This window comes from Leuciscus leuciscus (genome assembly GCF_965113295.1).
Source record: "Leuciscus leuciscus genome assembly, chromosome: 14".
NCBI lineage: Eukaryota > Metazoa > Chordata > Actinopteri > Cypriniformes > Leuciscidae > Leuciscus > Leuciscus leuciscus.
In genome coordinates, this window is record NC_138738.1 from 12,198,517 (window position 1) to 12,212,676 (window position 14,160).

At 39.2% G+C, this 14,160-nt stretch overlaps 1 protein-coding gene across 2 annotated transcripts; it reads left to right on the plus strand.

Annotated features, from left to right (window-relative positions):
- The first annotated feature begins 180 nt into the window (after positions 1 to 180).
- On the plus strand, positions 181 to 13,861 carry eif4bb (eukaryotic translation initiation factor 4Bb). Of its 2 annotated transcripts, XM_082137251.1 has the most exons (14): positions 181 to 326; positions 2,037 to 2,177; positions 5,527 to 5,732; positions 5,851 to 5,967; positions 6,049 to 6,103; positions 6,194 to 6,346; positions 6,881 to 7,015; positions 8,300 to 8,440; positions 8,532 to 8,787; positions 8,995 to 9,068; positions 10,757 to 10,996; positions 11,085 to 11,232; positions 13,214 to 13,286; positions 13,471 to 13,861. In XM_082137251.1, exons 1-14 carry the CDS (start codon positions 314 to 316, stop codon positions 13,540 to 13,542), a joined length of 1,824 nt encoding a protein of 607 aa, XP_081993377.1. In that variant the 5' UTR covers positions 181 to 313; the 3' UTR covers positions 13,543 to 13,861. The 2 variants fall into 2 exon arrangements, with proteins under 2 accessions (XP_081993377.1, XP_081993378.1); XM_082137252.1 differs by lacking the exon at positions 13,214 to 13,286.
- The last annotated feature ends 299 nt before the right edge of the window (positions 13,862 to 14,160 follow it).

The window sequence follows — 14,160 nt, forward strand, 5'->3', positions numbered from 1 at the left end:
GGTGTGTAAATGACCTACCTACCCCTCTCTTATATATTTCATATTACAGAACACACACATAAACCGTAAAGTAAAATATTTAAATAATTTAATAAGTTAAATAAGCCTATATAAAATATTTATGCCAATTTATATCTCTGGGATTTGTGTTATGTTTATTTCAGATATGATTATTACCAGCTTTTACATCCTCGCAAAATGCAACTACTAAAACGTTATCATTGTGAGTGAGGGTGTGAGTGATGCCTGCCTAACCCCGTGACAAATCCCTGACGCCTTCATCCGGGACTCTTCCACCAGAACACTCTCCAACATGGCGGCGTCAGGTAAGAATAATGCGCACTCGTGCTCTGCCTATATTTGTAGGATTCTTTGCGAAACAGCTATACACAAGTTTGTATAACATTCTTGGGTTCAAACGTAATGGTTGTGGCATTCACTGTATCCGTTTTTCAAACGCGGCGCTGTTAAATCTATTGGTTAAATGCATTGAAAACATGGATTAGTCGCATTGGGGAAGCCGTATGCTCAGATGAATTAGCCAATGTGCTAGCGGCCAAATCATGTGCCTCGTCTGTCTCGTTGTCCCCCTTAGTTTTAGGACGCGACAAGGTTTTGCAAACGGATGTTCGGGTAATATAATGTACGTGGTAGTTCATAAGGTTAGTGTGCAGAAAGTTAAAATATTATGTTCAATGATAGTGCATAAAGTTCTGGATGGTGCTAATAACCCGTGCTTGGTGCGTATGCGCAGTACGTTCCAGAGGAGGGACCGGAGGGTTCACCACGTGCACGGAACCGTGGACGTTCTGTGCTCGTTTAGACTGGACCGATTGTAGTGGTGGGGATTTCGGAATCGGTTATTTTATGTGGTTACGGATTCATTCAGTGCAGTTAACATCGTTACTCTTGCAGATGTCGAGTGTCTTATTTCTGTTGAGTCATTATTGAATCATTCACTAATTCATTCGATTAATTAAAATAATCGAGGAATTCACGACCAAAACACATCTTATATTAATTGACGTGTCAGTTTGTCTAAGCCATATTCGACTAAGCATACAAAAAATAGTGCCTAAGTAAGTTAACAAAACATGCGTGGAACGTGAATTTGATCACAAAATATGATTATTGAATGTTATTTCCAAGTCTTGTACAACCATGCAGATGTACACTACATCTTATGCAAGTACAGCTCATATCTTCTTGAATAGGGAAAGACTGAATTATAAGAAACTATGTTAATGTTACCTCTGAAAGAGAGAGGCCTATTTCAAATCAGTAGTATCTGACACCAATGGTTTCATAAATTGTTCTTCTATGTTTTTCTGGCTGGTCCAATTAACTCACACAGTCGTTATAGAGAAATAAACAGACGATGCTTATGTGAACAAGATCATTGGCCCTTTTAACTGTAAGGCAGTACTAAAGCTACCATATTTCATGTTGGACATTCCCATTCATTTTTATTTGAGTGAACCATCTCCTCCCCTTACAACATCCCTGGTGAGGCTCACTGAGTGTCTTATCTCACCTTTTCAGTTCCTAGTTGCATAGTATCAGCACGTATTTTACATAAGTGTGATAGTACTCAACATTTAATGAGTGGTGTGAAGCCTATTAGCCTATATGCATTTTATTGATCTTATTGTAAACAATTCATCCATGCATGTTTTCTTTTTTGACTTTAATTCTTAATCAAATTGTCATAATTCTGATCTAATTTTCTGGTGAAATGAATGACAGATTTCTTTCTGGCGTATACCAGACTCCAATTTTTGAGTCTGCTTAATCACTGCCGCTTCCTTACAATCAACCTCAAGCTTGCATGCAGATTGACCTCCATCCAATCAGCAACCGATTAATAGAACCACGCCCTACTTTTTTTCTTTTTTTTTTTTTCAAAAATCTTTCACTCAGATGTATGCCATAACATCGCTACTTTCATTTCATTGTGAATTTTAACAAGCAGAAATTTATCAAATAATGAAATAGCTCAGTTTTGGCATTCTCATAGAATGTTATTCTTTCTTTAGCTAAGAAGAATAAGAAGAAGGGGAAGACCCTGACCCTGACTGATTTCCTTGCGAATGATAGCAGTGGCAGTGCACCCCCCAGTTACCCCAGCGCGAAGACCACCAGCTGGGCAGATGAGACTGATGACTTGGATGGAGATGGTGAGTTAATCCTGGAATGGACTACATGACTTTTAAAATCTAAACCGACTCATTGCTAAAGAGATGCATGACAAATGAAAACATGCCTTAAATTGGCTCAATATCAAACATGTTTGGTATCCTCAGACTGAATGGAATCATAGTCTGAAGTAGAGCTACATGATTTGGGGGAATATATAATTGAGATTTTTCTGATAAAAATTGTGATTGGAATTTAAAATCAGATAAATAAATAAAAAACATTCCAGGTTTGCTGTGCTTGTTTGTAGGGCTGCACAATTTGGCCAGAATTGATTATATGTCAATATGGCTATATATAGCTGCAAGCAGCAGTTAAAGGGCCAAGCACAAAGAAGGCACGATAAGTCATTCCAGCATGGCTGGGAGCATCAGACCAACTGCAACAATGAGCAATTATATGAAGAAGATTTTAGGAAAAAGTCACTAGTCCTAATTTAACGATTTATCATTTTCGACCAATAGGTTGCAATGTGATCAAATTGATGTGGTGTGGTCAGAGTAAGGTGGCAATGACTCATGCAAAGCATTGCAGAGATGCAGCCTGAGAGTTGTTTTGGCATCTGTGCACGACTTTCCAGTTCCCGCTGGATTTCGTCCTCCGCATAAGCTTAATAAAGCCCGAACCTCGTCGTCGGTCCGTCTGTCGGGTTTTTTTAACTCCATTGTTGATTTGAATAGAAAACCATTCTGCACGCACCGCAACAGACCTTTAAAAATTGGTGGTTTAAATAAAATGCTGCGTGAGAACTCAACCAATCAGCATGTTCAGCGCCTAAGTACCAACCCCCGAAAGTTCCTGAATTTTGAAAAAGGACTACCTCGCGAGCAGGGACTTTCTGAAGGTGAAATTTTTACCCGGAACTTCATTTAGACCCTGGTCTCTGCAGTCGAAACCTACCTAGTATCACCCCAAAGTCCCCAGTTCCTGCGGTGGAAACGTGGCTTAATCACAAACTGTTAGCACTTTTTGAAATTACATTATAACTTTTGACCACAAGGTAGCGCTGACTTAAAATGTTTTGAATAACTTCAGGACATGTTGCCAATGGCACATACTGAGTTTAACAATCTCCAATGCGTTCGTAAAATATAGCATTTTATGACAATATTCAAAATGTCCGACATGGGAAATTTGGGTATTGTTTGCCTCTGCATGCTGCACCGAATCTAAAGAGGCCAGTTTTGGGGGGTTTCGGCCTAACTGTTCAGACATCATAGGCCAATTTTTCATATCTCCTGACCACCAGGTGGCACTGTACTGAAACTGTGCATGTTCTTGGTTGTTATAAAACAAACCAAGTATGGTCTGAATTAGGGCTGGGTACCGAGTTCGATACTTTTTAGGTACCGACCGAATTGCCTCGATACTATCGAGTATCGAAAAATGACTTGTTTTTCGGTACCAGATTTCGATACCTAAGGGGTTAACTCGTCAACGTCAGTGCTCAAACAAATACGAAATGCACAACGACACGCCTAAAGTCGCTCACGCACATACACGCAAACTCTACACACACGAGACGCACGGAACTCTGCGCACATACTCATATGAGACGCGCGCGCGCACAAACTGTCCACGCACACATTCTCATATGAGACGCGAGCACACACACACAAACTCGCGCACATACTCAATGAGACGCGAGCACACACACTCACAATACCTTAAAGATGTGGAAAAGCCGATCAAAAGTGTGGCTACATTTCTCCATTCTCGATGCCAAGCGTGCGATGCAGTATTTGCGGTAAAATAATTGCTGCAAAGACGGTACCGCGACAGATATGATGAAGCCCTTGACAGTGCACGGAGTAAACATAAGAGCAGAAAGTTGCTCCGTCTTCGACTGGTAACTGAAGAGATACCTGTTGATCACTCTGACAGTGTTTATATTGCAATAATGACCTACTGAATGTACACTGCCGTTCCAAAATGTGTTGGTCAGAATTTTTTTTCAGTAAGGATGCATTAAAGTTATCAAATGACCTTAAAACATGTGTAATGTTACTAAAGATTTCTGTTTCAAATAAATGCTGTTCTTTTGAATTTTTTTATTCATCAAAGAATCATGAAAAAATGTATCATAGTTTCCAAAAATTGTTTTCATATTTCTGAAGGATCATGTGACACTGAAGTAATGATTTTGAAAATTCAGCTTTGACAACACAGGAATAAATTACATTTTGAAATATATTCAAATACTATTTTAAATTGTAATACTATTCCACAATATTACAAGTTTTACTGTATTTTTGATCAAACAAATTCAGGTTTGGTGAGCATGAGCTCTTTATAAAAAAATATTTTGTTCCTTTGTGCTTTTTTTTTGTTCCTTTCTGGACTGACTAAGGAGCATGAGTCAAACTGAAAAAATAAAACCAAAGTTTTTCTGAGGTAATGTGTTATGTAATCTTGTTAAAATGGATTTCATAAAATTGGTATCGAAAAAAGTATCGTTCAGGAACCGGTATCGAAATCAAATTATCGGTATTGGTATCGAAATTTTTTGAACGATACCCAGCCCTAGTCTGAATATGCCAAAGTGTTGCGGATATATAGCCTCAAGTCCATTTTGGTGTGCTCTTTGTTGAATTCGTTCTCTTGTTATTCAAGAACGGTTTCATTAATGCACTTGAATTCCATAAATTTTTCTTAGCATGGTCTGAAGATAATCTGGTTACATTTTCTTGAAAATTGGAGCAACAGGCTAGGATGAGTTTTTAAAAGTAGGTTTTAAAAAAAAGATTCTAAATGCCGTACATTTTCGTGAAGTAAATGACGTCAAAGGGTGCAATCGAATCGTCTTGAGCCAAATAATCAGAGAAAAAAAGTATTTTGTTAATTTGAGTTTGTGTAGAAATGAGCCGCTCTGAGACACTACTGCACACCAGCAAATAATGAGCAGCGTATATATTTAATCAAATCGCAGACTAAGCCATATCGTCAATTCGGTGTCATTTCGATTAATCATGCAGCCCTAGTCTGAAGCTAAACAATTGTCTGTGCCCATGATATTCTATGCGATCTTCTGTGAAATCTGTCAGCTGACCAAAATCTGAAGACTAGCTCTGACTTTCAGCAACTACTGAAACTGGTACTACTGAACTAGTGTCCTGACTGTAAATCAGGGGGGAAAATCTAGGCAAAAGTCACTTGTATTCCAGCCTTAAGAAGACTGAATGCTTGGGTTGGTAAGATGTGGTTCATTGTATATGTGCTATTAACATCTGTTTTGCGTATACGGGTGTAAATAGGATCCGATGCATTTTGAAATCCAGTCAATAAAAATGTTATTCTGTGGTAATCAAGTCCCATTCTCCTTCTCATTAGTCTCAACTTCCTGGCATACTACGGAGGATACATATCGAGCTCCTCCCATCGATCGCTCCATCCTGCCTACTGCGCCTCGTGCAGCACGGGAGCCAAATGTTGACCGCTCTCGGCTGCCACGCGGCCCGCCCTACACTGCCTTCCTCGGTAACCTTCCCTACGATGTCAGCGAGGAATCCATCAAAGACTTCTTCAGGGGACTTGCGGTCAGTGGATACACTGCATGCATGTTTAAAAATGGGATGTCTAGATAATACTTATAATGTCTTAGCTGCTTGACAAGTGCAGGTTGTGTGTAACTGTGTCTTTTGTGTATATCATCAGATCAGTGCGGTGCGTTTGCCACGGGAGCCTAATAACCCAGAAAGGCTTAAAGGATTTGGTTATGCTGAATTTGATGATGTTGACTCAATCTTGCGTGCGCTCAGTCTAAATGAGGAGGTAGGTCATTAATAAAATACTGACCTTAGTGCATTGCTGTTGTTTTCTATTTTGAATTAATGTTGCATCAAATTTGCTTAGAATCTTGGGAACAGGCGGATCCGGGTGGATATCGCTGATCAGTCCAATGACAAAGGTGAACTGATGATATTCAAACTCCTTCACATTGTTTTTGCCTCTGTGAAAGTGTCTTTCTTGATTAAATTTAACGTCATATTTCCTCCAGAGAGGGATGGTGGATCAATGTCAGGGCGAGACCGGGATAGAGATCGCGGTCGTGGGATGGACGGTGGCCCTGATAAGACTGATTCTGATTGGAGGGCACGCCCGAGTGGCGAGCAAGATGAAGCACCACGCCGAGATGAAGGATTTGGAGACCGTAAGTTAAACAGATGCTAACTGTATATTATGCTTAAACAAAATACTTTGCATATATTATATTTGAGAATGTCTACTATCCAGTAAAAAATAAAGTATTTATAACATTAAAAGTAGAGCTGCATGATTACTAAAAATAATAGCTTAATGTGACTATCAAATCGCAAATATAAAGGATACTGTATATTTCAGTAAGTATTCTGCAATTTAATTTAGTACGTACATGTATTTAAATGCAAGTAAAATATGTAATCATTAAAAAAAAGCTTTATGGGCCCTTGTGGTTTTCCAAAATAAAAGCTCAGTTGTTAGAAAGTTAGAAAATAAAGAAATTAAGACAACCATAAATATTAGTATTGTATTTGTACTGTACAATTATTATTTTTTTACAGTGAAATATTACAATAGAAATATTTCTCATTTTGTTTTTGTTTTGTTTATTCAATGTTAAATATAGATCAGTTTAAACCTGGTTTGACTTAACATACAGTTGTTTGTACTATTTTATGTAATGCCTTGTGGTGTCTTTTTGCAGGGTCTCGTGATCGCTATGATTCGGACCGATTCAGAGATGGTCCAAGGCGTGATGATCGTTTTGACAGCGGTCGAGATCGCTTCAGTGGGAGAGATCGCTACGACGACAGAGGAAGCAGAGACTATGATCGTGGAGGTTGGTGGAGTTTCGTTCAGTGGAATTTCTAATATGATACTCTAGTCAAAAATGGTAGTGCAAGGTATTAAAGGGATAGCTCACCCCCAAAATTAAAATTGTCACCATTTAATCACCGTCAAGTTGTTCCAGACCAAACCTATATGAATTTATTTCTTCGGCTAAACACCAAAAAAAACATATTTTGAAGAATGTTGGTACTTGGTAACCAAACAGTTGATGGTAACCATTTACTTCAATAGTATTTTTTTCAATCAACTGTTAAAAAAAAAACGGTAAAAAATATCGATTTCTCGATTTTAATCGATTCTCATTTTTACGAACCGATATCAATTCTTAAATCCCAAGAATCGATTAGGCTAGTCATCCTGTTTTCAGTTGATGAATGAATGGAACATTGTAGCGCGCATCCCATGCAATAAATTGTAATAATCTTTGTGCTTTACTATTGCTACTATTGATATGAAACAAAGTCTCAGATTTCAAATTGCGTCCATTTTCTTAAGAAATTCAAAAACATAAATACTGTTTTGGCACTGTGGCGTGAGATCGCTGTGGCGCAGCTCATGAGAAGCAGCAGCACACGATCTTCTCTTCCGCCTCAATACCAGTTACAGCGTGAAATAAACATGAATGAGCATCTGAAAGTGTTAAAAGATAATTACAACTTATCAAAATCCGTATCATGTCACATGGAATCGCTCAATCAGTGTTTCAACCGTGGAAAGACGTCAGTGCAACTTGTAAACAATGTCATGTAACGTCACATTTACCTCAGAAAAAACATATCCAGCGACCATAAACTCGTTAATCAGCTAGAAAAATTAACTCTAGAGAGGAGCATTTTGCTAAATATATGCACCATTTTTACCTTCAATATTATAGTAGGCTAATGAAGCCTAGTAGGCTACAACTGACTCCCATAGTTTACAGCATTAGTTAAGAGACTTGTTTTCCTTGAGAAAAATGTATTGTACCTGATATCCAAAATAATCTATATTGAATCGAATCGAATTGCAAGCTTGTGAATCGTGAATCGACATTGTGAATGTCAATGCGCAGCCCTATAGGTTACTCATATTCTTCAAAATATAATCTTTTGTGTTCAGCAGAAGAAAGAAATTCAAACAGGTTTAGAACAACTTGAGGGTGAATAAATGATGCCAGAATTTCCATTTTTTTTATGAACTATCCCTTTAATTTCTCTGAGTTCATGAATGTTTGGTGTGTACATTTATTGCAGTTTGCTTTGCAAGTAATGCTACGGTCCTATGATTGTCTTAGGTTTTGACTCACGTGGTGGTGGAGGACGAAGAGGATTCAGCAGTGGTTTTAGACGAGACTTTGATGACCGGCGTGATGGAGATCGCTACGGAGATCGTGAAGAGCATTTTGACAAGAGGGATGAGGGACGAGAAGACAGGGGTACATGATAAGATAAGCTCATGGAGAAATTGCACACGTCAGCTTTAAAAATACAAATGTTATTCTAATCGTATGAGATTTTTCGTTCCAGCCTCTACTCAGAGGCCCAAGTTAAACCTGAAGCCACGGAGCATCCCAAAAGAGGAGGAACAGAGTGGAACCTTGCCCCCCCAGAGTAACACGACAAGTTCCAGCAGGACTTCCTCTATATTTGGGGCAGCCAAACCTGTGGACACAGCTGCCAAGGAGAGAGAGGTGGAGGAGAGGCTGAAGAAAGAACAAGATAGACTCCAGAAACAGTTGGAGGATGACAAGAACAGGGGCCCGGAGAGACGACCAAGAGACCGGTGAGAAGGGGGAAATAGATGGGTAGATACAAAGTGCACTCAACGTCAACTATGGTTTCGGACACCACTACAAATGGCTGCCCCATCAATAGTGCCCTATTTAAGGGTATGGGGCGATTTCGGACACAGCCCTGGAATCTCTGAAAAAGTGACATTTAAATAGTGATTAAAGAGTAATTTTAGGAGTTTAATTTCTTTTCTTTTCAGAGACCCGAGTTGGAGAAGTGAAGAGCCATTTAAAGAGCGGCAACGCACAGGAAGTGAATCCTCACAACCTAAAGGTAATACATTTGTGTTCTTAGCAGATACCTTATCAAAGAATGTAGATTAGGAATGCACTAATATTACAATTCTGATTAATGTTCTCATATGATAGCTGATAACCAACCCAGTTTATAACTGGTATTCGAAACGGTTGTAGTCATTAAAAAAAAAACGTAGAAGTGCTATATATGTTTTTTTTATTGCATTGAATTAATGGATTATTTTAAGCAATGTTGCTATTGTTAACAAACTATTTAAGACAATTTGTGAAAAATAAATTAATTCAAAGCTTAAATTAAAATTAGAAATGTACTAAACTTGCTAAAACTAAAGCTGAAATAAATATAAATTAAAGCTATAATATAAAGAAAAAGAAAAAAAACTAAAGGACAAAAGCAAATCAAATTACTGATCCTTTCAAATAAAAATAAACTGAAAATATAAATAAAAGGTAATTCAAAATATTAATAAATGCTATAGTAGTTTATAAATAATACTAAAATAACACTGGTTTAAAGATCTCTAATGGTGCGTTCACACCGGACGCGAATAGCGCGTCAGGCGCGAGTGATTTCAATGTTAAGTCAATGCAAAGACGCGCAATGCGCGTAAAAAATTCCTGCGGCGCAAATGAGGCGTAGAGCGCGGCGCGGTAGACGCGAATACGCCTCATTCGCGCGTCAAGTTCGCGCGAATTGAGCGTCTGGCGCGTTAAGCGCGAATGTTTTATGTAGTGCTTTTTGTGCATTCTCGCGTTTGACGCGAGTTCGCGTCTGCCGCCCGAGTTGAAAAATCTGAACTTCTGCGTCAATTCGCGCCGCGTTAACCAATCAGGACCCTGCTTGCTGCTGTCATGTGGTGAAGTGACAGTTTATAATGTTATTTTATGTTTGGCCTCGATACATTATTTTGTAATATGACTAAAATGCTTGGTGTGCAAAGCAAATCTTTCACATAAAAACTCGATTTCAATATATGAGAGATACTCATTTTGTATTGAAAGCTATTTATTCCATATCTATTCTAGATTATATGAAACATTATTATTCTAATGTAAAGACAACAAACACAATTTAGTGTATTAAAACTTTTAAAAAAATCCCAGGACAGGTTTCACTTTTGGAGGCTGGCTCCATTTATTATCAAAACAAAAATAAATGACAGATTAGGTGGGTGCGGGCGAGGGTGAACCTCGCGCCGGGCTGTAGAGCGCGGGCTCGACAGGCATAGACCACTCGAGGCCGAGGCCTTATACGGCCTACGCTGTCCTCGTCAGCGTCCTCACCGTTAGGTCCACCAAACCTAGCTCCTGGAGCAAATTGTGAAACTCCTGAAACCCTCCGGAGGGTCTGGTGGACCCGAGAACAGCGACGATGTCCCCTACGCAGCTGTTTCTGCTCTCCAGAGCATATACGAGCGGTGACTCTCTCGATTAATGCTAATGCTAATGCTCGATAAACATCTAAAAAAGATGGCCACCAAAACTTTCACCTCTGACGTGCGTAAATTTCGCTTCAAACTTTTGTTTTTACGCGCGTTAGACACGCGAATTAACACAAAGTGGTCAAGCGTCAAACTAGACGCGGTAGACGCGAATTTGACGCACTATTCGCGTCCGGTGTGAACGCACAGTAATGATAGCAGGAAAACAAAAAATCCAGTAGTTAAATTAATAAAAATATATTTCTGTATCTGTGATGTTAAGGATCTAGGTCTCAAGATGAACATTCAGAGAATGAAGTCTTCAGTGGCCAGGAGGATGAGCCGATCTCTCCTGCATGTACATCACCCTCTTCCAATCAGGGAGGGCTCCCACTGAAAGTAATGCCTGCCCCTCCCCCTAAAGAAAATGCCTGGGCCAAACGCAGCCCAGGGGGGAGTGCTAATGAAAAGGAAGGAACACCCATAGCTGCACCCAAAAGTGCAGAGACTGTATTGGGCAAGGGTAAAAGACTCCACAATTACATTTCAACAGTGGCAAGAACCTTTGAATATATACAGTTTTCTCACTTGTCTGTTGTTCTGTTTGCTAGATGAAAACCGGGATGATGGCGTTCAAAGGGATAAAGTTATGCCTCAGGGAAGAGGTGGAGGAGGAGTTGGGAGAGGAGGAGGAGGAGGAGGGTGGGGACGAGGGGTTGACTGCCCAACTAAAGACAAGCAGATAGAACCTGCAGACAGGTGAGGCAGTCTTCACTAATGTGAATGTGTCATGCACTTTATAAATTCACATGACTGCATAGTAGGGCTGTGCGATTAATCGAAATTGAGGTTCGATTTTGGCTTCCAATGATAATGAAAATACGATAATTGAGAGAAAACGATTATTTTGCCCCCTTTCACGAAATGGGACTGTAACAAAGTATGTTGTTATGGGAAGGAGGCAGGAACCGTGTTACACTTTAATAATCCAAAAATAAGCAAACGCAAGTAAGTAAAGGCAGCAGCCCCTCAGGGACGACTGCCGCACACACACAAACAAAACATAACGTAAAAGTCAAGGCCTGGTCCTCTCTCGTCCTTCACTGTCGTCATCACTCTTCATTTTATGCTTCCAAGCTCCTCTGTGAGAGATACATGACCGGTGCAGGGCGCAGGTGGCGCTCATCATCTATCACGCCACCAGCCTCGTGGCGATCTCTTACGCCCCTCGGCCCCGCCCTGCTCGCCACAGTAACGTGCTTGATATTACAGTTATTATAAGCATGAAAAAGAACTCGCCCTGTTTCTCAAGTGGCTTTCTGTGCGTGCACTCCGAGACAAAGGGGAACATGAACAAGCAACGTGAACTTTGAGCTTCGGTGCACACTTAAACTGTCAGAAACACGCAAAAATGCGTGCCAGATTTTCGATTCCCAACCCTAGTGTTTACTGTATATTGAAAGTGAATTGGAACTGCTAAGTTATAACATTTTCCAAAAAAGCACTATAAAAGTAGTCTATACAACTGCATCTTGTTACAATTGAGACGGTAAGAAAAAAGGTTGTTATTTGCTGAAAATCGAGTGACGTAGGGCTGGAACAATGCGCATAATTCAGTGATGGCAAGAATGTGTTGATGCATCTTTCTCTTTATTTTCATCACAAGCAGTAGCTACTGAACTAAATCAAACTATTTACAGTATTGTCAGAATAGGTGCTGCGTTCAAAGAGCAAAATACGATATCAGAATATTGTCAGTCCCATATTTTGTACTTAAAAAGAATAGTTGACAGTTACTCTCCCTCATGTTCCAAAATCATAGGACTTCGGTTAATCTTAAACCCTATTCGCACTGGATTAGTATTATCTGGGGACCTCGTGTGATTTAGAAATTACCCACCCACATCTGAATTTCGTGTGGCGCAATCGCACGGGATAAGTGAAGCCTGTGATTTTTATTCGTATTTATTGACTTTCCCCCGGATGTGATGTCAATAAGCTATTGCTTGGAAATGTCTTGTCGTTATAGGTCTAGCTGTATGATATATCATAAACAGAAGAATGTTCTTTACCGCATGCTGCTCTACATGTCATCCATCTCCATCAAATTTTTTTTTTTTCTCTTCTAATGGTTTTCAGCTTTCTCTTTCGCCAAATTGTATAGTTGTATGTTGTATAACGATATGACACAGCACCCAAAATACTTTAAAAACAGTCCGACGCAGCCTCCATTTTGCGAAAGATGGATAAAAAGGTGCACAGGAAACAAACCTTGAAAAAATTACATACGACCCTGCCAAGTGTATCTGGTGACCGTCGTCATGTAATGCTAATCCAGTGCAAATAGTGAGTGAGTGGTTTCTGTCCCACCTTTGAAAGTTCAGGCAACCAAAACTTAGAAGATCCAAAAAGGTAATCTATCATCTATATAGGTCATCTATAAGGTAAATATATATGAATGGAGCAGTTTAATTTGAGTTGTGTAAAGAGATATGATCCCATTTTATAATGAACAGATTTCATTCAGGCTTTCTGTTATGGGGAAATATAATAATAAATAGATTAATCATACCTTTTGAAATATGCAACAGCCTCAGTCCTTATTCTTTCATTGTATAGAAAAGAGCAGCTCAGTCCTATTTGTGTTATTTGGAAGGAAAAAATACAGATTTGTAACATCTTGAGGATGACTAAATTTTAGCTTTTGAGTGAACTATTCTTAAACTCCTTGTATTGACAGGAAGGAGGTCAGGCGGGGCAAAGATCCCAGAATAGCCTCAGAACCAAAGAAATATGAAGAGAGTGTTCCTCCTGTGAGTACCTCACCTGGTCCTGACCCCTGAATCAGTTTTCTTCAATGTAGGCTACATTGCAAGAACAGTTAGACCCCAAAGATGATTGATTTGTAGAAACAAACAAATCAGTGGTGGTGTTCAACCATTTACCATAATTTGTTCACAGACATTGTGGTCATTACATTTCTTTTTGTCCCTACAGCAATTCAGCTCAGCTAGTAAATATGCTGCCCTACTAATGGATGGAGAACAGGGAGAAGTTGGAGAGGAATGAACAATTAGGAAGGATCAACTAACTACAGAACAGAAGAAAAAGAGCAACTGAACGATCAAATGAGCGGTTAAATTAGAATTCCCTCATGATGATGGAGTGGCGTAGTTTAATGGGATGATGGCTAAGGTACCCACAATGCTGTTCTGTGTCACGTTTATGGAAATGTATTCAAGTATTCCCAAAACTGGTCCATTTTAATTAAAAAAATAAAATGAAAACAATCAGTGCAGTAAGTAGATAAATGCATTCATGTAGACATTTAAAAATCATTGTTAACTTGAAAGTCATTGTTATAAATAAAGTATGTAAGATACTATAACTTGCCTCTGAATTCCTCTGATTTAATTCAGTCAGCATTTCCAATTTGATGCATAAATCTAATTTAATTGGTCATTCAATGCTCTGTATTGTCTTGTAATGCCATAAACCATGGTGTATATTTGTTGAAAAGGGTTTATACATTAATTTTCCACATTAGCAGAAACACCCTCAGTACTGAATGAGGTGTAGGCAGCAGGATAGGCTTTCTTCTCAAATCCTCTTAATGCCTCAGACTGAAACTCAAGGTTTCTGTCTTATTTTGTTCATCTGTTCTCCTCAAACCTGCATAGCATTGTT

Excerpts from the sequence above, each read along its gene's own strand:
- eif4bb (XM_082137251.1), top strand. Across the intron at positions 5,733-5,850 it reads ACTTCTTCAGGGGACTTGCG|ATCAGTGCGGTGCGTTTGCC; the intron begins GTCAGTGGATAC and ends GTATATCATCAG. Across the intron at positions 9,069-10,756 it reads TGAATCCTCACAACCTAAAG|GATCTAGGTCTCAAGATGAA; the intron begins GTAATACATTTG and ends TGTGATGTTAAG.